The 21,921-nt window shown below is 50.6% G+C and overlaps 1 protein-coding gene across 5 annotated transcripts in view; it reads left to right on the top strand.

The window, feature by feature from the left end:
* PLEKHG4 (pleckstrin homology and RhoGEF domain containing G4) overlaps nucleotides 1–17,901 on the top strand; it is an 83,991-nt gene extending 66,090 nt beyond the window's left edge. The window contains exons 14-24 of one of the 5 annotated variants that reach the window (XM_032700783.1): nucleotides 6,367–7,310; nucleotides 8,979–9,228; nucleotides 9,950–10,039; nucleotides 10,368–10,676; nucleotides 11,507–11,677; nucleotides 12,153–12,366; nucleotides 12,958–13,074; nucleotides 13,162–13,428; nucleotides 14,003–14,196; nucleotides 14,752–14,827; nucleotides 16,043–17,901. In XM_032700783.1, the coding sequence (XP_032556674.1) occupies nucleotides 6,367–7,310; nucleotides 8,979–9,228; nucleotides 9,950–10,039; nucleotides 10,368–10,676; nucleotides 11,507–11,677; nucleotides 12,153–12,366; nucleotides 12,958–13,074; nucleotides 13,162–13,428; nucleotides 14,003–14,196; nucleotides 14,752–14,793 (2,598 nt within the window). In that variant the 3' untranslated portion in view covers nucleotides 14,794–14,827; nucleotides 16,043–17,901. Of the gene's footprint in view, nucleotides 1–6,366; nucleotides 7,311–8,978; nucleotides 9,229–9,949; nucleotides 10,040–10,367; nucleotides 10,677–11,506; nucleotides 11,678–12,152; nucleotides 12,367–12,957; nucleotides 13,075–13,161; nucleotides 13,429–13,999; nucleotides 14,828–16,042 lie in introns of all 5 variants that reach the window. The other 4 variants (XM_032700782.1, XM_032700784.1, XM_032700785.1 and 1 more) reach the window with 4 other exon arrangements.
* Nucleotides 17,902–21,921: the final 4,020 nt, after the last annotated feature.

Genomic DNA, 21,921 nt, shown 5'->3' on the forward strand with positions numbered 1-21,921 from the left:
AGATGTGCTGGGTGTTTGGGTTCAGCTTCAGCTCCACATCCCCCAGGGCACAGGCACCTACAGTGCAGTGCAGAGAGATCCCAGATCCCAATGCATCGTGGAGTAGTTAAGCAGAGTTTGGCTCAGCTTGTCACAAGGGAAAGGATGTGAATTGAAGGCTACAGAGAAAGCATCTGCACTTCCCTATCCAGGCCCAAGGGCATTCTGGAGGTTTTGCAATCCCCAGCTGAGCACAGAGAACCTCATTAAAAGGGAGCCAGTGCAGGGCAGAGGGGAGACACCCACCACAGTCCGGTCTGTCCTCGCTGACCTGCGGGGTGCTATTACAGAGGGGCGTTTGTGCAGCGTGATGATGCGACTGTTGGGACAGATGCAAAAGCAAAGCATACAAAAAACCTCTGGAGGTGACATTAGTCTCTGAACGGGGTAATTTGTTGCTGTTGTGCGAGTTGCCAGCTTGGGTGACTCACACATCTCACTATGACTTGATCTGACTGGTAAACATGAGGCTCTTGGCCCTCTCCAAAGGAGGGGAGTTATCCCCTTCACTAAAAGAAGCCTGAAAATGTGCTGTCCTTTTCCTCCCCTAGGCAGCAGTTGTACATCCACAAACACACACACTCACTCCTTCAGACCTTCTGCTTGCTCAGCTCAACACATGCAGCTTCTTTCAAGTCAGTCTTCACTTGGTTTCATGACTCTGCAGTGACTGGTGTAGCCAAATGAAGGACCAGGCATCAGATTCCAGTTGTTGGGAGCAGCTGAAGAGGAGGACAGCAGTCTGCCAAAGCAGATTTCAGCATGCAGTTGGGTTTATAAATGATGAAGCATCAGAAAGGAGAGGAAAATACCGAGGTAGTGAGGCAGCATCTGCCCTTGTTCTGCGAGAAGGGGTTGTGAGCAGAATTTCCTTGTCAGAAAAGCTTTGCTGTGGGTGCACAAAGCTGCTGAAAAAATGGGCAGCGCCTCAAATGTGAAAAGGCTGGTCTGAAGCAAAGGCAAACATTAAAGTTTCTGATTTTACTGGGAGCAAACTTGGCCCCTGGCCTTCTGGACTTGGAAGCTTTTAAATGCTGAGAAAATCCCTATGGTGAGACAGAAAAACAGGGGGAGAAAAATCAGTACAGAATCTGTCCAAGGGGCAAAAAGGGAGCACTGAGGGAAAGCTGCACATTGTTGGTTGTTGGGAGATTTTCTGCAGCTGCATAGCCAGGGAAGCTGTGAGGAGAACAAATCTGGCACTTGCTGCCCAGCTACCCAGGGAGTCATTTTATACATAGACACACTTATAAACACCCACACGTGTCATATATGTGTACATGTGTGTCTGTGCACAGAGATGTAGCGAAGCTGGCACAGGGTGCCCCGTGGAAGCTCTGAGTTGCACTGGAGGAGGGGTTACTGTCGCTGCTTGTGATTCAGCAGGTGAGTCACCCTGTTCCTGAGGGGCAGCCCTCGGTGTGGCCTGGCAGTGGCAGCAGTTAAGGAGGGGTGAGCGCGTCCTGCACGGCACCGGCACAACGAGCCACGTCTGCCCTTCGGGTCCTCGTGCTGTCGTCAACAGAGCAGAAATCATGTGCAATCCTACTTTATCCAATTATCTTCTCCTGTAATTAGGCTCTCCTGGACTTGTCATGCCTGACTGCCCAGAGGGCAAATGAAGGGATTTTTGAGCTCTGTTCAGTGTTCGTCCTGAGTGCTGCTGCAAATGGATGTCCAAGCAAGTTGCTCTAATGAGCAGCCTTTGATGGTGCTTGAGCTGTGGCGTGCCCAGACTAACCCTGACAGGTGCTGCTTCCCTGACCCCTTGTTCTTCTCTCCTGCCCAGCTGTGGTTACTGCTTTTTGTCCTTTCATATCCTTAAATCCAAGGAGTTTGTACTTTGTGCTGGTCTCTCATCCTCTGCCCTCCCGTGGTGTTTGTACAACAGCTGACACTTGGTAACTGGCAGAAATGCAAATACAGGATTTAAAGTTTGTTTCCCTTAGCAGCTAATTTTAGGCAAACTTATGATTTCAGTAGTCTGCCCTCCCTTGGAGAGAGGAGGGGAGGCCCTGTGAGCTACACAGCAACTCAGAAATGGTTTAGCTTTTCATTTCAAGAGCATAAGTCCTTTCATCTTTAAAGCCGAGCTTTTACCAGCTACATCCCTACAGTTACATCTCTACCAGCTACATCAGGATACAGTTCTGATTAGTTTGGTTTCTGCTGCTAATGAATCCCAGGCAGGGCTTCAAATGCAATTTGGAAAAATCGAGTACTACAGGGTGGGGAAGAGAGCAACAGCGAATCTCTGCATAGAGAGGGGGTTACTTCTAACTTGGTAGCTTTGCTGAAATGCTTGTGCTCTGCAATTACGTGGTTTCTTGTGTGTCCAATGTTTCTGCCTGCTCCTGCAGCCACAGACCTTGCTAGAAGTGAGACGTGGAAAAAGCATCGCAATGTCTCAGAGCAGTGACTGTTTTCTCCATAGCTCCTGTGTGTCGGGTAGCAGCTTGCTTTGCATTTTGCTTGAATTTGGGGTCGGTTGGGATGTTTTCTCTCCCTGTGTTTTGCACTGTGAAAGAAAGGGGATCTGGCCTGTGCCCAATCGGGGTGTTCTCTGCACACTTCAGTAGTTCTCATGTGAAGCGTGACCCCTTCCCCCTCTGCCTTGTCTCTGGTTACCAGGGATCCCCAATCTGGTATTTAGGTTTGCAGTATTTGCTTCTGAATAGCTGAGATGATGCACTGAAGCAGTGTCCCTGCCTCAAGTCTGGCTGTAGGGCCTGATAATGTACAGCACAGATCTGGGCACAGCCAGGGTATGGACCCCCTCTGGACAGATGGGAAGGTACAATGAGGTCTGTTTTTAACCAATTAATAGACTTGCCAAGGGGACATCTGGAGATCCTGAAGTCTTGCTCTTTCCCTGCTTCTTTCTTTAGGGGTGCTGTATCAGTGCATGGGAGCCTGAGGAAAGCCCAAAGCAATCCAAATGAGTGGTGAGCCAACCACTTTCTGTTGTAGCTACTTGGTCTCTTGAGTTAGCAGAGAAACAGGCTTGTCACTGCCAGCTGACAGTTCTTACAACAGTAAGGTTTTAGCCTGGGTAATTTTGCTTTCAGTATATTTTGATGTAAAATGGCTTTTTAACTGTGGGCTTTCTGAACTGTCAGCATACAAGGCAGTCTCCACCACGGGTCCCTGATAACTGTGTGTGTGCAGCAGCCTGTGGCAGGGGACACATCAGTGTTGTGAGCAGGAGTCACTTCTCAAAGCATCCTAAAGCTGGGAAGTGCTTGGTTTAGTTCACAACAGGACCTGTGATGCTTTGACCTCTTTTGGCTGCCACAATTTTGCCTCCTTTGCTGCAAACCAACCTCATTTTGCTCTTCAAGCTCACAGCTGAAGTTAAGGCACTGAGAGTGAACAGAGTGGTGGTGAGAGGAGGTGTGGGGAGCTGTGTGGTTGTTTCTTGCCACAAAGACCAGTGACCAGTTGTGTCTCAGTGACCAACAGCAGAGTGGAGCACAGCCTGCCTGCGGGAGCTGCACACAGGCTGGATCAGGGCTCGTTGGATTGTGTTGGTTTCTTTCTTGCTATCCTTGGCAGTGGTCCCTGCTGTTGTGCTGCTTTCTCTGCTCTGAGCTGTAGAAAGCAAGGGAGATGGGGGGCTTGCAGTCCCAGGACATTGCTGAGAAGGGAGAGGGACTTGGTCTGCCTTGCTACTGTGCTTCAGTCATCATACCCACAGCAGGGTTATTGTTCCCATCAGGATCAGTCTTGACTTTTCATCACCCCTGTCTCAGCTCCCCCGTGCAGTCGCTTCAGATTCAGAAAGAAACTTTCTCACAGCAGGGTTAGTCACCCTCCTGAAATTGCCCCTTCTGGCATGTCTGAGATGCACAGTGTCTGTCCCCTGTTTTGACTACCCAGAAGGTGTCTTAGAGACTGAACTATGAGTAGGAAAGGAATTTGGTGGGTTTGTAATAAGTTTGAGTTGGGAAGACGTAATATCTGAGTGGTGGCTCAGGTGAGGATCCAGGACCCCTGGAAGGCTTTCTGTGCACTGCTGGCAACGTGCCCTGAGCCAGGGCTGAGCGGCTTCTCTTGACCGATATTTGCAGATGGCACTGCAGTGATGCCAAATCCAACAGACTCCAGGAGCTTCTGCCCTTGATGTGCTGCAAGCCTTGTCCATGGTGAAATGATCAGGGACCAGCACAAGGTGATGGGCTTGAGGGTTGCACCATGCTCCAGTGAAGTCCCTGCCTCTTCCTTACAGCATGGCACATCCCCAAGAGCCCCTGCCTCTCCTGGGCAGCCTGGCAGGACCAGCCTGTTGCAGGATGGGTCAGCCCTGCGTATGCAGGAAGCACGTTTGTCTTTAATCCTTTAATTGAGAGTTTCAGTAATGACTTTCCTATAAAGATCAAAAGCCAAGGTACAGGTTCCTTCCTGCCTGGTTGCAGACATGGTTGGGAAGATTTCAGCTTCACTGTGCATGGATCAAGAGAGAGGCGGGTCAGGGCTCTGTTACTTTGCAAGGCAGGGCGATGGCAGGAGAGGGGGTTGCTGCTCTTTCCAGTGTCTCTGTGCTGTGGCTCAGTGGGGCTGAGAAGCCTTTTCCCTGAGCAGCTGCTGGTGTTTCTTAAGGAGCTCCCTGTGAGTAATGGCTCTGGCTGCACGCACGCCGTGCAGCTGCAGCTCAAAAGAGCAATGTGGATGGCTCTGGGAACTCTGGTGGAATCTGTCCCTGGAGTGACTCTGCTCGGTCTGCAGGCTACAGGCTGTGCTGGCATTTAGCTCTTGTACAAACAGCAACTACGAGAAGGCTCTCATAACCATCCTTATCCAGGGACTGGGCAGCATGTGAATGAAATACCTTCTGCCCTGCCTCCCTCTGTCCCCAACAGAGTGAGCCTGGTTCCTGCTCTGTTTGACCACCATGTGCCTGATAGGGATGCACTGTCTGCTTGCATAAAGCTTGGGTGGATTTTCTTGGTGTCTAAGGCTGCATAAAAGTAATTGCTTTAGCTCTCTGAGTAAAGATTGTCACAGTAAGACTGCTCAGGAAGCAGAAAATGTAAAAGCTGGTCCCTTTGTTCCTGGCACTAAAATATGTGTTGTTTTTCTGCAGGTACACAAGGCCTGACAGGTCAAGTGCTAGAGATAGTCTGGTTCACTTCAAGAGCAGCTGGTGGTGTTTCTGCACATCCACTAGTGTGGGCAGTTGGTGGAAGATGCCAGGCAGCCCTGTCCTGGCTGTTTGCCTTGCCTTGTGCATCTGATCTTAACAAATAACTCTGTGTGTTCACTGATGAATAGTAAAGTTCCCTGACCAGGCCTGTGGCAACTGGTCACATCTTACTCTATCATTAAACCTTGTCGTCATCCCTGCTTTATGGAGAGATGGCTAATGAGCCTGTCAGATGTTTGCTTGTCTTCTGATTTTGATCAATGACAGACAGGACTTGGTGCTCGATGCTTCATTAGCCCCTCTCCTGCCATGGTTAAGGCACTCTTCCCTTGTGTCTGTCCCGTTGGACCGTGTTTTGTCCCACTCCTCTTGGTTGACTGATGTGGCAGAGCTGTTTCAGCAAGGCACTGTTTTATGCACCACTGCTGGAGTTAAGCCCCATGAAGCTGCTTCCAGCATTCCTGGAATATTAGAAATAAACTGCTGAGCTCAGTATTCAACTAACCAGCACAAGCATGTAGTGCAGTGGCAAGCAGAGCCAGGCAGGTAGGCAGGGCACAGCTCACCACGTGGGTGCCAGCAGGCATAGAAAATGCTCAAGCTGCACAGTCTCAGATTCCTCCTTGCTGCAAGGATGGGTCAGAGCACTTGGGGTGATCCACAGACCCCAGCTCTGGTGCAGCTCCAGGCTTCTGTGCTGTCAGCTCCAGGGAAATAGGGTGGGGAGCAGCAGTCCCATTCCCTGCAGCTCACTGGTGCCCCCTCGACCTTGTCCTGCGTGGCAGTGGTAAGAGTGGCTGGGCAAAGGGGGAGGGAGAGCTCCAGGTTTCATACTGAGCAGGGTCACACTGAGGTGTGAATTCCTACAGTCTTAGCAGCAGCTTCCCCTGGGCCCCCCAGCCCGGAGAGGACAAACGTGCCCAGCAGTGTGGGTGCCAGCGCCACTGGGACCTGGTGGGGAGGTGGGGCTGTGGCAGAGCAGCCAGCACAGCTGAAGCCCTTTGCATAAGGGGCTGTTTGTTTTGCTGAATTGTTAAGCCCCATTGACAATAGCAGCCCCCCCCTCACACTGGAACTGTGATGGCCACACACTGATCCTTTCTCTTGTCTTCAGGCACTGGAATTAGGGTTATTCTTCGCTGAGTCCCTCTGACCGGCTGCTGATTTTTGTTCTCACTCTGCAGGCGTACGAGTGGGCCTTGGAAGGGATGCGACACCTTGCCTGTGTCAGCATGGAGGACTGCAGCTCCCCCGAGCACTGTGCAGATGTGATCAAGTGCCTGGAGAGTTACAAGGGGCAGCACCCCGACATCAGCACTGCCCGCTTCCAGGAGATGAAGGACTTGGCCTGTGAGCTGAAGAGTGACAAGGGGCTCAAGCAGTGGAAATTTGCGTGGTCTAAATGTCAGGAGACCAAGCTGGTTTTTGAAAAGAAACTCGAAGCAGCCTTGAGAACAAGAAAGTCTCTGCTGTCAGACCGCAGCCCAGCTGCCGGGGAGCAGCCCCAGGCTGGCAGCGAGGCTGGCAGTCTGTTCCACTGGAGGCACTCCGAGGGAGCCACCTCCAGGTCCCACTGGGACAGGACTTACAGCGCATCCCACTGTTACAGCAAGTCCAACTGCTCTCTGGAGTGGACTAAGGAGAAAGTTCCCTCGCCCTCCCTGAGCTGCCCCGGTGATGTCGGTGCTGGGGAAGAAGTTACCAGCCAAACTGCCCTCAGCCCTGGCCCTCACTCGAGCAGAGTTTTTTTTGCCAGCGGGGCCTGTAAGTCTCCAAAGCTGCCTGAAGAACAGCCAAACCTCGAGAGCATATCAGAAACCTCGGAGGTGAAGCCACCCTCTGCATCCACTCCGGTCCCTGGGAAGCTGCCTCCCAGGAGGGTGCTCCGGAAGGCCCAAAGCTTTGACCTCCCTTGCGGGGAGAGCCTGTGGTCGAGCTGCCAGAGGAGCGAGCCGGTCAGGTACGGCAACACCGGCGTCTTCATCAAGGGGCTGGAGGTGAGCAGCACCGAGCTGGTGGACAGGACGTTCGCGCTGCGGCAGCCGGCGGCTCACAGCTGGGCTGCAGACTGCCTGCTCGAGGGACACAGGGGCTGCCTCTCCGCCTCGGAAGCCAAGAGCTGGGGCAGGTGAGTGGCTGGGACGTTTGGTGCTCTCTCAGGGTGGTGAAAAGGCAACCAGCAGAGATGTGGGGAGCTCTGCAGAGCTGGTTACTGTGAGCACTGGGTACGGGGTGGATGGCTAGAGCTGTGTCTCCATGGTTCCTGCACATGTGTGTGTGGTGCTGAGCAAGCACACAGGGATGTCCCCACATAGCCTGGCACCTCTCTCGGTAGGGAGGCAGAGAAATGGGATCTGTTGCTCTTTCCTCCCAGCATGATTCCTCTCAGAGGGGAAGGAGCATTTCCCAGGCAGGAGTCCCAGGAGAGGGAGTCTCTCAACCTTACTGGCATTGGAGGATGAGGGGTTGCAGAAACACTATTCAGGCACCTAACAAAGCAAGGGTACAGGTGCAGTGGGGGAGCAGAAACATAGTACATTGTCCCACATACTTTTGGGCAGTGCTGGACCCAGATTGGTAGGGAGGCATTTCCAGCACCTTGTAACAGTAGCTGCACAGGTAAGAGAGTCTTTGTGTTTGTTCTTTGGGGTTGAAATTTCTGGATGTCCAACAGCTGACTTTTGTGCTCTTCTTTTCCTTTTCTGTCCTTGATGGTCTCAAATTTGTTGCCATACTTCAATCTGCCTAAGCTGTGGAGAGACCAGGGATGTGAACTGTTCTTGATAGGGGGTCTCCAGGCAGATCTTTTAGCTGCTGTCATTGGAAAAGGTTAAAATAAAACTAAAAATTAATGGCAGAGATGAGAAATGAGTGCTGGATGCAAGGGAACCACTGTTACTGCTCTGAGTGAGATGGCTGGGACAGTGAAATCTTCTGGAAGGGGGCTCCAATATCCTAGGGATATCCAGGGAAGCTTATGGCAGGGAATGAGCAGCAGCAGCCTCCCCATCCGTGGGTGCTGAGGCAGCCCTGCTGTGCTGTCCTCTGAACAACCAGAGGAGTTGGCTTGGGGAAAAGCTGAGAGGCAGGGGAGGCAGGGACACGTTGGAGGAGTTATGTTTGGTGCTACACTGCCTCTCAGTGGCAACCTCGAGTACCTAAGAGGCATCATTAGGCGTGTGGAGCAGCCCATGCTAGGAACTGCTGTTTGCTGATGAGGTGTTACACGGTTTGTTTCCTGCTCTTGCTTTTACGAGGACAAGGGATGTCTGCCCTGCTGAGCTTGGATCAGGATCACAGCCATCCTGAGGCTTGCTCTCCCTGAACAAGAAAGCTGACAGAGTTTCTTAGAATCACAGAATATCCCAAGTTGGAAGGGACCCACAGGGATAATTGAGTCCATCTCCTGACTCTGCGTTGAACAACTCCAAGAATCCCCCCATGTGCCTGAGAGTGTTGTCTGAATGCTTCTTGAACTCTGTCAGGCTTAGTGCCATGAATGCTTCCCTGGGGAGCCTGTTCCACTGCCTGACCACCCTCTGGGTGAAGAACCTTTTCCTAATATCCGGCCTAAACCTCTCCTGACACAGCTTCCTGCCGTTCCCTTGGACCCTGTCAGGGCTCAGGGTCAGAGCTATCACAGATAGTTGTTAATATGAGCTTGGACTGTGCTAAGGGATCATCTCATCTCTGTGCTGGGTCTCTGTGGAGGTAGTGCAGTGCTCTGCAGGCACTCTGGCTGCTGTGGCCCTGCAGCAGCCTGGGTTCCTCCAAGGCTGTGTGTTTGCTGTTGCAGCAAACTGCGGCACATCATCGACGAGATGGTGACCACGGAGCGGGAATACGTGAGGTCGCTCCGCTACATCATCGACAGCTACTTCCCAGAGATGGAGCGCCTCGACCTCCCCCAGGACCTGCGCGGGAAGCGCAGCGTCATCTTTGGCAACCTGGAGAAACTCTATGACTTCCACAGCCAATACTTCCTGCGGGAGCTGGAGAGCTGCTGTAACCACCCCCTGCGGGTCAGCCACTGCTTCCTGCGACACGTAAGGCATCAGCAGCACCTTCCCCCGGGGTCGGGCTCCCCCAGGCACGTGCTTGGCTCCTGAGCCCAGCAGTGCCCATGTATTTGGTATGTTAGTGGGCTGTGGCCCTTTTTGGGAGGGGGAGGACTGCCTTGTGCTGGGTTAGTTTGTCCCCTTCCAGCTCAAATGCTAGGTTGGACTGGGATGGCTATGTGAGGCTGAGCTCAGGTGGCAGCAGATGCTCTTTGACTTTCCTGTTGCTCTTTGCTACTGAGACACTTCCAGGGAAGCAAAACGTCTGCTCTGTGAAGCCCACCTGCTTCTGCAGGGGCATCCCATACCCATCCTCTCTCTGTGGTGTAAGGGGGGAATGACTTCAGTGACCAGAGAGGTACAGACCTGCTGCTCTGGGTGAAAAGGGCTGCTGGACAGAAGCATAGGGCACAGGTCTTAAGGTCAGCTGCCCCATGCATGTTTTCTGCTGCCAGGTTACTATTGGGGTATGGAAGGGGCAAGGGATGACAGGAGAGTGGATTAAAGAGTCCTGGCTACTGTAGGAGTACAAAGACAAGTACATTCCCTGGCTCTTAATGAGCTTGGAGCAAAGTCATTCCCAATATCATAGGAGGCTCTGGTGCAGCCTGGGAGAGGCAGAAGTAGTACTAGAGTAACCTTCCAGGGGCATGGCTGTCACTGTGTCCTGGGTGTGTGGGTCTCACACAAGGATGGATCTCTTCTGCAGAAGGACCAGTTTGGAATGTATGCATTGTATAGTAAGAACAAGCCGAAGTCAGACTCGCTGTTGGCCAGCCACGGGAATACCTTCTTCAAGGTGAGTTCCTCTGCCTGCATCGTGATTGCTCAGGGTGGTTGGGTCCTAAACCAATCTGTTTAAACAAACCCAGCTTTCCTTCCTGAGGTGGGCTCAGTGCTGCCTCTGCTTCCCTGGCTGTCTGTGCACAGGAGTATGGGGGGACAGGGCAGAAGGGCAGTCAGGGCTTTGGAAAGGAGCCCAGCACACAGCAGTGTTGGTCCTGTGGCCTTGCATTTCCCCAAGAGCACTCATTTTCTCTGAGTACCCCAGTCAGGAGAGCTGTGGGTGTCAGTGCCTGCCTGGGGGCACAGGGAAGCTGCTGCCTTCACTCTGCTGCTTTTCTCAGTTGAAGCAGGTGCAGCTGGGGGATAAGATGGACCTGGCCTCCTACCTGCTGAAACCCATCCAGCGGATGAGCAAATACGCCCTGCTCCTGAAGGACCTGATCAAGGAGTGCAGCGAGGCTCAGGAGCAGGAGCTGGGCTATCTCCGTGCGGCTGAGGAGATGGTGAAGTTTCAGCTCCGACACGGAAATGACCTGCTGGCCATGGATGCCATCCGTGACTGTGACGTACGTTCCGGTGTCCTCCCCTGCCCAGGGGGGCAGAGCCACACTTCTTCCCCTTCTCTAGGCTTGGGGTCTTTGGATTGTATGGTGAGCCTCCCCCTCAGATTCCCACAGTGCTCAGGGTGCTGTGTGCCAGTACAGCCTAACAGGACACTGAGGCGTGGGGCAAGGGAACAGCGGGGCTTGGAGGTCTCCTTGATCTGTCAGGACAGATGGCTGGGGTGCTGTTACCTGAGTGGGGTGAGCTGCTTGTCATAAACACACTGCCAGGTGCTCACCAGTGATGGGAGGCAGCCTGGCAGCCCTTGCACATGCTGTCCTGCAGGTTGCTTTGGGCCTTTCATCTCTTCTGAGCTGGTGAAAAGAGGGTCAGGCAGTTTGCAAGAAGGAATTCGAGCTGATGCTGATGCCAGGTGTAGGGCAAAATTGTCTAGGTGGGACTTGAAGGAGAGTCATGCAAAGTGCAGAAAGCCCAGGGCTCAGGGTGGAGGACAATCAGTCTGAGACAGGAAGAACTGAGGAACTGGCCTTCTGACCCAGATGTGCTCCTGGCTGTTGATGGGATTCATTTCCTCCCCAAGAGAAAGCTCTGGCTGCTGCCTGCAGCACCTGCCACCCTGCTGCCTGCCACCCCTGAGGTTTGTCACAGGTCTGCACAGGGTGGCAGAAGAGGGTCATCTGTGAGTTATGCCGGGGAGAAAGGTGCAGCTCTCCTCTGAGCTTGGAGCCAGTTGTTTCAGCCTGATGTGGTTCTAGCAATGCCTTGCAGCCCTACCTCTTCAAGAGTCCTAAGATGCCAGGTAGCTGCCACTTCTTCACCACCTGGGCCACAGAACAGGACCCTGTTCTGCAAGTTAAGGTCTAGGGCTGCTTGGATCATCCTGCTGGAGTCTCACTAGGATGTCCTCTGTGTCCAGGTAAACCTGAAGGAGCAGGGGCAGCTGGTGCGTCAGGACGAGTTCACCATCTGGCTGGGCCGTAGGAAGTGCCAGCGACACGTCTTCCTCTTTGAGGATCTGATCCTCTTCAGCAAGCCCAAGAAGATCCAGGGTGGCTTTGATGTGTATATCTACAAGTGCTCCTTCAAGGTAAGGGCAGGTCTGCCACACCCTCTCGTGTGGGAGGTGTCCATGGCTGGTTTCCCCATGGACTTGCCTCTGAAATGGGAAGCCAGGAGCACCTTCAGCAGAGGAGCTGCTCCCACCACTTCTAAGCCTTCTCCAAGCCATGCCGTGAATCTAGAAGTGAATACTTCACACATTAATGCCTAGGCCCTCTCTGTGCTGTGAGATGCGGGGCCAGCATTTTCTGAGGCCAGGGAGTGTGAGGGAAAGGCAATGTGTGTGTGGCAGGGAAGTGGTGCTTCTGGATGAAGCACCAGGAATTGTCTGAGCTGTGTCTGCTCAGCTGTGTCCAGGTCGTATCTGCTCCTGACAGAACCTCAGGCTCTTTCCCATTGGTGTGCCAAGCTGGAGGTAGCTCTGGCACAGGGTTCAGGCAGAGTTTGCCCTTTCTGCTCCTGGTGCAGCATGGTTGATGCTTTGCTTTTCCTCTTCCTCACAGACTGCAGACATTGGTCTGACGGAGAACTCTGGAGACAGCGGCCTGCGCTTTGAGATCTGGTTCCGGAGGCGGAAGTCCAGCGACACCTACATCCTCCAGGCCAGCTCAGCTGAGACTAAGCAGGCCTGGACCAGTGACATTGCCAAGATCCTGTGGCAGCAGGCAGCCCGCAATAAAGGTGTGATTCCTCCCTGGGGCGTCTGTGCCGCAAAAGGTGCGGGAGCCCTGTTCAGCTCGTGCTGTCCTGAGTAGGTTTGGAGCCTGTTCCCAGGCAGCTCTGTGCAGCAAGCAGCTGTGTGCTGGCATGCAGCCTCAGGAGCATGTGCTGGGCTTGGCTGGGCATGTCCCTTCCCTGCCCCTCATCCCCAGGGAACTCAGCAGTCCAAGCTCTGTGTGACTGTAGGCACATACCTGGACTCCATGAGAGAAACGAGATAGGAGCACAGGGTTCTCTGCCCAGTGAGCATGGGCTGTGCCCCTGAAGGACTCGCTGCTCTCCCTGTGATCTAGGCCACTACTGGAGTGGGAGCTGCCTGAATCAGGCTGGCTGAGTCCCTCCTCTCCCTACCCAGGCTTCCCGCTTGGCAGGACTCTACTAGGTGGCATGGCACTGAGCTGCTTGGCCAGAGCAGGGCATGATTGCTTGTTCCTGGAGACTCTGCAGGGCTGGGGAGCAAGGGAAGAACAGATCCCATCTCAGCAGTTCAGGAGCAGCCAAGCTCAGGAGTGCTCTATCCTGAAGCTTTGTAATGCCTGTGGGGTCGGGTCAGCTTCATAATGTGGCTGTGGGTCTCTTCCTCTCCAGAAATCCGTATGCAGGAGATGGTCTCCATGGGTGTGGGTAACAAACCATTCCTGGACATCAAACCCAGTGAGGCAGCTATCAATGATCGTGCTATCGATTACATCATGAAAGGCAGAGGTAGGTGCCAGCTGTGCCTTCCACCTTGCTTTGTGTGAGCCAGGCAGGACTGGTTCTCAGGGCTTTTTTTTTAATATTTTCTGGCAGGTGCCAGGACCAGAGCATCGATCGCAGTGTCTCAGTTTGACCATTCCAACCCATTCAAGAGGACGCAAGCGCAGCTCTCTGCTGGCAGCACCCACACTGCATACAACCCTTCCTCCTCCTCTTCCCTGCTGGGCCCCCTCAACCTCCACATGTATGTGAACCAGGCTCTGCTACCAGAAGTCCTGCCCCCCAGATGCCCCTTTGACATCGGCACCTGCATTGAGGAGGATGAGCTGGAGCACGAGACGAGCAGCCAACCATCCCTGAGTATGTACAGTCCTGCTGCTCTGCGGCACCTGGGAGGGGTGGGCTCGTCCCCTCACCTTGCTCTGCACTGTGTAGTCAGACCAGGCTTTTGGGGTCACAGCAGTGCCCCAGACTGGGGCATGACAGCCCTGCCCTTCCTCTGTTTCAGCTTCCAGAGGGGGAGTTAGCTCAGACACAGGGATTATAAGGTGCCCGCTGAGCTGCAGCCGTACCCGTGGCAGCCTTGGTGCTGAGTACTGGTGTGCTGTGGCCTTGGGGACTCATGTCTCTGCCCCTCTGGTATGAAGCACACTCTGTTCCTTGCCCTCATCAGCCTGGTCCAGTGACCCCTTGGCTTCCCTTGTGTGAACTTCCCTGGCCAGCCCATACCAATCTCCAGTATCATTATGACTCAGTTTCCTTGTGTTGTTTTGTTGCCTGGGGCTTTAAAGAGGTCCAGACAGGAGTGTGGCTGATCTGTGGGCTTGTGTGGCCAGTGCCTCTGCAAACAGGTACATTATCAAGTGTATGTGGCAGAGGTCATATGCAGCCCAAATTCGTGGTTATCAGTGACCTTCCTCTCTTTCCCCAGCAACAGAGAGCTCAGAGTCATCGCACTGCATGTCAGCCACTGGCTCCAGCGGCTCCGACAGCGGCTGTGTCTCCAACGTCCCACAAGAGAGCTTCTGTGAAGACATGGGCTCGCCCCCCTACGTGCCCATAGGCCCACAGCACAGCTCTGCAGTGGAGGGGAGACCCAGGTTCACAAACAGCCAGTACATTTCTGCAGTAAGTGCAAGCAGCCAAAACACTGTCTTCACTTTGCCTGTTCCTGCAACTGCCTCCCCGGTTCCAACCACTGCCTCTCACGGGGGCACCGAAGATGCTGCTTTTGGGCTCGGGGTCACTGTGGGGAAGTGACATTTCCCCTTGCAGAGACTTGGCTCCTCTGGGGCAGGCAAGAGCCCCCCTGGTGCGGGAGCCACCCCTGCGGTGGCCAAGATCCCCGAGGAGATGAGCTGGAAAGGACCTGCAGTGCTGGAGGCTGCACAAGGAGGGGATGCTGCACAAACAGGAACTATAATGCTGTCACGGGCTGGGGTACATGTTAGCTCCTGGGATGGCTGGAGCTCTGCTGCAGATGCTGCCAAGCTCCTTTCCTGGGAGGTTTGGGCCTTTTTTGGGGAGCAGTGAGATGGAGGAGCAGGAGCCTGTTGCTCTGAGATGTCAGTGTGTCTCCTCTTACGTTCTTGAGAGTTCTCAGCTGCTTGCCTTCCCACTAGATCCTGTCCTGATGCTGTTGTCCTCTAACCCTGTACTAATGCTGGCTTCTCTCCTCTGCAGAAAGCAGGCCAGGTCACCAAAAGTCACTCGAGAATAGTGTGAGCCCCTCGGCCCCGCCTCAGGAAGTGGAGTTGTTGTAAGTAGCCCCTGAAGGGGATTTTCCAGCAGCTCTGAGGGCTGGTCAGGTTTGTCAGTAGCTCTGAGTCAGGGGAACCTCACCCTCTGCTTCTTGGTGAGTTTTCCCCATGCATTCCTGACTGGTCTCTGAGGTTCTGATCCATGAGAAGATCAGCTCCCATGGAGCCGACACTTGGAACAGCCAGTCTGATCCGTCTGCCTTGCAGAAGCAGAACAACCAAAATCTCTTTCAGGGAGTAGAGGCTTGAGCACCACCTAGTCACCAGTGTTCAGATGAGCTGCTTTCTTCTGAATGCTGCCCTCCTGTCTAACCACTAATCTGTTTCTGGTGGCTGTTTGCCAAAATCCTGCTCTTAGTCCCTCTGAACTGCCCTGGGGAGTCCACAGTATTCTCCCCAAGCTGGATTTATCCCACAGTTCCCTTTGAACCTCCAAAGGAAACTGCAGGTCAGGCAGAGGAACCTGCTGGGTTATGGTCAGGATGTCCTGAGGGAGCTGCCAGATGTTGCTCCTGTACTTAGTGATGTGGGAGCATCCCTTGTCTGTGAGGAAATCGCTGTTGATCTGAGGAAGGGTGAACCCTGACAGGACTTGAAGCCAGGCAGGGCTTCTGTCATGTGGGTGGCAGCCCTTGGAATGTCACGTCAGGGGCCACTCAAAGCAGCCTGCTCCTGGCTCAGCTCTCCTCTCTGTCCTTAGGGCTGAGCCTCCCTTTCCACAGGGAGCAGAGGGGTACAAACGCCAGAGGCAGGATTAGGGCTCGAGTGATGGAGGCACGGGGTGGCAGATGGCTTGTAGGTTTGGCACCGTGGGGGTGTTACACATACACAGGCCCGTGGCTTGTGATCTGCAGGTGTTCATAATCAGCTGAACAGAACTAGCCAAGGTGCAAATTTAACATCCAGAGCCCCTTCTGGGGGGTCACAGACAAGACTTTTGGAGTGGCCACAGAAACCGCAGGTTTGCTGGCCCACGTAGGCTTTGGGCGAGTCCTGAGGCACAGAGACAGATCTCCACATGGGGGAAGAGCCATGTTTCTCCTGCAAGGCTCTTCCAGTAAAACATTCTTTCCCCACCAAAACTGAGCTCGGACGAATGGTGGTTTTCAAGCATTTTGCAAAGTCACTGCTGGCCAGGACAGAGGGACCTGTGGGCTCCTGCCACCTCACGGGAGTGCAGCCAGTCTAACCCATTGCACGGTGCTGTGTTCCAGGTTTGATTGCCATTTCAAACTCCCTGAAGACCCCAGGCCTCTGACCAGCAGAAGGAGACAGTCTTCACCCATGAAGATTTTTTTTGGCCCTTACTCAGGCTCTTTCAAACAGCCCAAAACCTGACCTCTGCCTGGGGGGAAGTCCCAAGAAGGTTTCTGTCAACTACACTTAATAGCTTTGGTGTTGGATGGGACCTTGGGCATTCAAAACTTGTTGCCCCTATATTTATGAGTAATAAGTAACATAACAGTTTGGAGAAAAAAAAAATGTATTATTTTTAAAGCTAAGAGCTGTACAGATTTTTGTTACAAGTGACTCTGTTACTATTTGTTGTGTAAGCTGCACATTTTATAAAGTTTTTGGAAGGGCATGAAATGAAACTGAGGTATTTAAGAAAAGTAGTGTAACTTTCTATTTCAGGGTTATATTGACCTGGACTCAAGATGTAACGTCCTTCCTTATGTTCTAAATATGTCTATTATAGCAATAATTTATTTTCTTGGCTTAACACTTCTGTTTTAATAAAAGCAGTTTCGTTGTTGTAGTGAATTGTTTCTTCAGATGTTTCTTCCAGTGCCTCAGTGCTGAGCTAATCTCTGTCATAACCATCTCACAGCTCTGCCACTCTCCCTGTGCCATCTCTGCACTAACCAACTGCCAGCTGAACCTCGAAATCCTCAGCACAGCTGCCAGAAAACGGGAAGATTTCCCAGGTAGAGACTCCCCTGATGCAGTGGGAGGCCAAGACAGGCTGAGGAGTTTGGAGCAGCCAGCAGGGGAAGAGGTTCTGGTGGAGATCCAGAGGCACAGGCCACCAAAGTTCCTTGCTCTGATTCAAGCCACTTGGCCCTTGTAGCTGCTGTCCCAGTGCAAGTCTCTCTCTCCCTGCTGGGCCAGGTCCCAGAGGCTCTGTTCAGGCTCTGTTGTGCCTTGTCCTGGCTGAGCCCCTGGTTTTGGGGTGACTGGCTGCTTACTTCACTTCTGACTCAGCCCCTCTCCTGGTACTTCAGTCGCACGGTCGTGGCTTGTTTGAGGAGCTTTGGATGGTGCTGGCATCCAAGGCCAACAGGTTTGGAGTGGAAAGTGTTGATTATAATGCTGAACCTTAAATGCATGTTGTTTGAAGTAACACAGCAGAACTGGAGGATAAACGTGCCCTGTGTTCCAGGGTGGCTTAGTCACGAGTAACACCCAACTCACTGCGAGGCTGGGACACCCTCCCTGTTCTGGGAGGAAATGAAAATTAGCATTTTTGGAAACAGTAGTTATTTGCTGCCAAGCTCCTGTTTACTTCCTGGTTTATGCAGGGCTATAAATCAGGCTCCCCCAGGTGTGAGAGGAGTGTCACATTTGGCCTGAGGAGGAAGATGGAGCAGTGCTTTATTTAATAAACTGCAGTTTTCTCCCTTCAGCCATGCAGCTCTGCAGTCTGGGGTGTCACACCCCACAGCCACCCTGGAGACAGTGTGCCTTCAGGTTTGGAAATTCCTGTACTGTATATAAAACACTTGTTTATTTTTAATAAGCTGGATGTTTTTTTAAAACCTTGTTCTTTTTTCAAACAGCGAAGAGAACGCAGTTGGACACCTTTGCACAAAATTGGGTGTGAAACAGTTACACAGGGAATATTTTACAAATTACTGTTTTGAGACAATTGCTGGGTTAATGCAAGGTTTTTGAGCTGTCAAGACAGCAATAGCTGATGTTGTGAGAGGGAGAGAATTTACTGATGCAACAAGAGGGACATGAAATTTCCTGAATTTCTCAGTTTCAAAGGTTTCTGCATTGCTGGATAGTTGTTTACCTGATACTGTTTTTTCAGGGTTGGATTGATTTAATAAAGGTTATTTTCTTTGTATGGCTCTTGTTTGCATTGTGTCATGGTTTCAGCTTCAGAGTACTGGGGGCAGAGTGAAGCAATGTTTCTCTAACCCAACCCAACAGATTGCTGGGGTGAGGCTGGTGCTGCCTCTCATTTTAATACTGAAAAGTACATAAAACATTTTTTCCCCCTCCATTTCATATCTGGCACCCAAACAATATGAAAAAAGTTTGCTTTTATTGACATAAATAGAACTTTTCCCATTGCCTTCCTTGACTTCCACAGAGTCTGGACTGTGTGCCAGGAATCCCAGATTAGATGATGCATTTTTGAAAAGGTGCAACCACAATAAATAAGCTCCTAAACCAGAGGTGTTCAGCATCACCCCTTAAAATCTTTGTCAAAATTGGTATTTTTCAATACTTTTTCCAGCTATTGCCCTTCTACAAGTTAAGTGACAGTCTCTGCCCCTTTTTCCCCCCTGTTACTAACCATGGGTATTGATAAAATCTGACAGTGAAAAGCTGTGATCCCACACTGCTCTGTGACACTCACGACACCTCCTGTGGACAATCCATCATGGCATTTTCCCTAAATAAGCTTGAGAGGCTCAATGGACTGCTGGGAAATCCACCCTTCCCAGGAACATGACTCTCTCTGCTAGTGAGTTGTGGCATTGTGCTTGGCCCTACCCAGTTTATACCCCAGTTCCCAGGTTGGCCTTTCAGGTGTTAGAGCCATAAAATCCTGGAATGGTTTGGATTGGAAGGGAACTTAAAGACCATCTCATTCCAACCCCCTGCCATGGGCAGGGACACCTTCCACTAGACCAGGTTGCTCCAAAGCCCCATCCAAACACTTCCAGGGATGGGGAATTCAGGAAGGCTGGTTGGGTGGAATGTGGGATATTCCCAGGACAGGGGAGTTTTGAGCCCTCTCGATTTCTGGTGATTGAAATACTTCATAGACCTGACAGATGGATGTGCCTGTGGAGGGAGAGGGCCCTCTCTAAGCATCCCCTGTGTTCCTCCACACCACTGCAGCTTTGGAAAACATTGATCAGCCTCGGAGCAGAGGCACCAGCAGAGGGGGCAGGTGGGGTGTTTTTCAGCTGGACTAATCCGACTTTGCTGGTCCTACTGTTTTAAAAATAAAAAATAAAAAAAAATCAGAAGATTAGGGCAATTTTTCTTTTTGCTAAAGATGTGCAGACAGTAAACCAATCCATTTTTGAGACAATTCCATTAAAAAAAAAAAGAAGAAGAAAAAAGAAAAAAAAGGCTTAGAAACCAGAAGAAACCTCAGAGTTTGGATAAAGGAAATTCAGATATTAATGTATGAAAATACACATTTCATGCATCCAGCATGTATGGACTCACTCTTCACTGGCATAAGGCAAAAACTATGCTGTAATTACAATAAAAAACCACTTGTAGCTAAATAGCAGATTAAATCTTTGTTTCAGGTGTCCATTTAATATTGCCATTTATGCAGACACAGAATAGGAGAAGAGGAAGAACTGTCACTTCCCCATTTCACATGACAGTAAATTCAGTGGTGTCCCATTAGGATGAATTCCTTTGCAGGCAAACTGAACCTTCTCAGGGAGCAACAGAAAGGGCAATCCCACCTTCCCCAGATTAAAACGTTCATATTCAATAAGATCAGGCAGCATAAAATTGTCCTCAAGCACTGCAGCTGCTCTCTTTAACTAGTTAATTAAAACCAAACCCCAGTTGGTGACTATTGAATGAGCTCTTACAGAAAGGTCAGGCGTGAAATTTGGAACCTTTTCTGTGCTCTCTGATCAGGGCAGATGAGTTGAATGTGACAATTATTTGTTTGGATACCTGTGACAATTATTTGTTTGGATACCTGTGACAAACCTTGCCAGAGTTATATACACAAACTCTTTGACATCCTTCTACAGACAATATTGTCTAATAATAAAAAAAAATAAAAAAAAAGTTTAGGGAAGCCACATAGAAATTCCCACTTTGCCTGCAAGAAAGGCTGTGGCTGCAAAATTAATGCTAATACAATAAATGCAATTCAGCAGAGCTGAGGAAAGCTAACTTTGAGCTCTGTGTGTAAAAATGAAGGTGCCTAAACACAAAATCATCTTGGTCAATAAATAGTCTGTAATTATCAGAGTGAGCCTGAACAGGAGCTTCTTTCCACAACAGAGATTCAGGAAATGGAGCAACTTTACTTTTGAGGCTTGAGAAATACCAGTCACTGACATAAAAATGAGTTACCTCTTCTGCAGATCCCGTGACACTCCCTGGTCCCTTCACACCAAAGAGGAAAACGTGTCAGGAGGCAAGAACAGACCTGTAAATTCTGAAACAACGTGACATTTTATTTTAGAACCCCACTGGGTTTTGCATTTTATTTTCCATTCCCTGGTGAAAAATAAAAGCATGGGGCAAATGACCTGGAGCATTACCTTCCATTCCCGTGTGTCTGTGTGGCCATGGGTCGTGGCAATCAGCAAATTGTGAGGGTTTTAGTGGCGTAATCCCTTGGAACAACCCGGCCCACAGCTATCCTGGGGTTGTTACACAGAGCAGCGAACAGAAACATGGCCAATGTTCTCTTAAAATGTTCAAACAATGGCAGTAAAATGAAAATAAGCACCACATGAATTCCCCCACACCCGTGGACACCCCATTCCACACAGTTAGTCAGGATTTTGAGGTGCAGATATTTATTACTGTGTCAGTCACGATCCTCTTGGCAAGACAGAAAATAATTGGATAATTTGGATATTTGGGAAAATTTCTTCACCAAAAGGGTGGTCAGGCATTGGAACAGGTTGCTCAGGACAGTGGTGGAGTCAGCATCCCTGGAGGGATTTAAAAGCCATTTGATGTGGCATTTAGGGACATGGTTTAGTGGTGGGCTTGGCAGTGCTGGGGGAGTTGTTGGACTCAGTGATCTTAGAGGGTTTTTCCCACCTGAATAATTCTGTGATGGATGTGGATTAATCTGTTGTCTGCTAAAAACAGACAGAAAAGTTCAGTTCAAGCCTGAAAAAAAGCCTGTCTGCAGCACAGCTGCCACAGCCAAGGAGCCAGAGGTTGTACTGACAGCAGACAACACAATTCCTACAGCAGAAAACAACGGGGGGGGGGGGGGAGAAGATGAAACCCGATGCCTGGAATGTTTTTAGGTTATTTCTCATTTAAGTGGCTACAAACAGGGAGTCAAAAGCACGTCTGGAAAAGGATGGGGGGAAAACCCCACTCTAAATGCATGTGAGAATTGAACTTCCTTGCTTTTAGAAAGAGTTTGTAGCTCTAGACAGCACTGATGATCAAAACTCATGGTGCAGAACCACAATTAAGTTGCCCTCATAGTATGCTTAGCTGAGAGTTTTTCATAGATATTCTCACCATCAGCTGGTTGCTGATACTGCCCAACAATTTCAAAGCAAATTAAATATTTAAATGTAACACAGGAAAAAAAAAAATGAAACAACCTTTCAAGCAATAAAGATGAAAAATTTTAAGAGAAAAACAACCAGACACTAAAATCTTGATATTTCTGAATTTTGGGGCACAGTGGAAGAGGGACAGCACCCCCAAAACCCCTCACTCTACCATTGCTCCAAGGAAACTAAACTAATCCCATCCCCTCAGGCTGAGCCCTCCCCTGGAGGAAGGGGCAGGGCTGCAATTTATCTTAAAAGCCAATAATTAACACAATGCTAACATGACAGATCTCTTTAATTAGATGCTGTTTGTGTTGTTTCTCTTAGAACGAGAAACAGGTGAGAAGCAAGACCCAAGGAATAAAAAAAAAAAAACACAAGGAAACCTGGAATATGACAGCTCATAAATTAACTAATCAGTTTTGTCATGCAGGATTTTTAGTTTAAAAAAAATTAAAGGGTTTTAGATAAAGATATAGGAATGCTCATCAATATTTTAATATTTCATTAATATTTTATAAATATTAATATTTTATTAATTCTTAAATATTTTAAATCTCTTTCAAAATAATATTTTTAAGCTCTCTCTGGGGACAAGGTCAGCATTAAAAAAAAAAAAA

Source organism: Chiroxiphia lanceolata, chromosome 13 (genome assembly GCF_009829145.1).
Source record: "Chiroxiphia lanceolata isolate bChiLan1 chromosome 13, bChiLan1.pri, whole genome shotgun sequence".
In the NCBI taxonomy this organism is placed as follows: domain Eukaryota; kingdom Metazoa; phylum Chordata; class Aves; order Passeriformes; family Pipridae; genus Chiroxiphia; species Chiroxiphia lanceolata.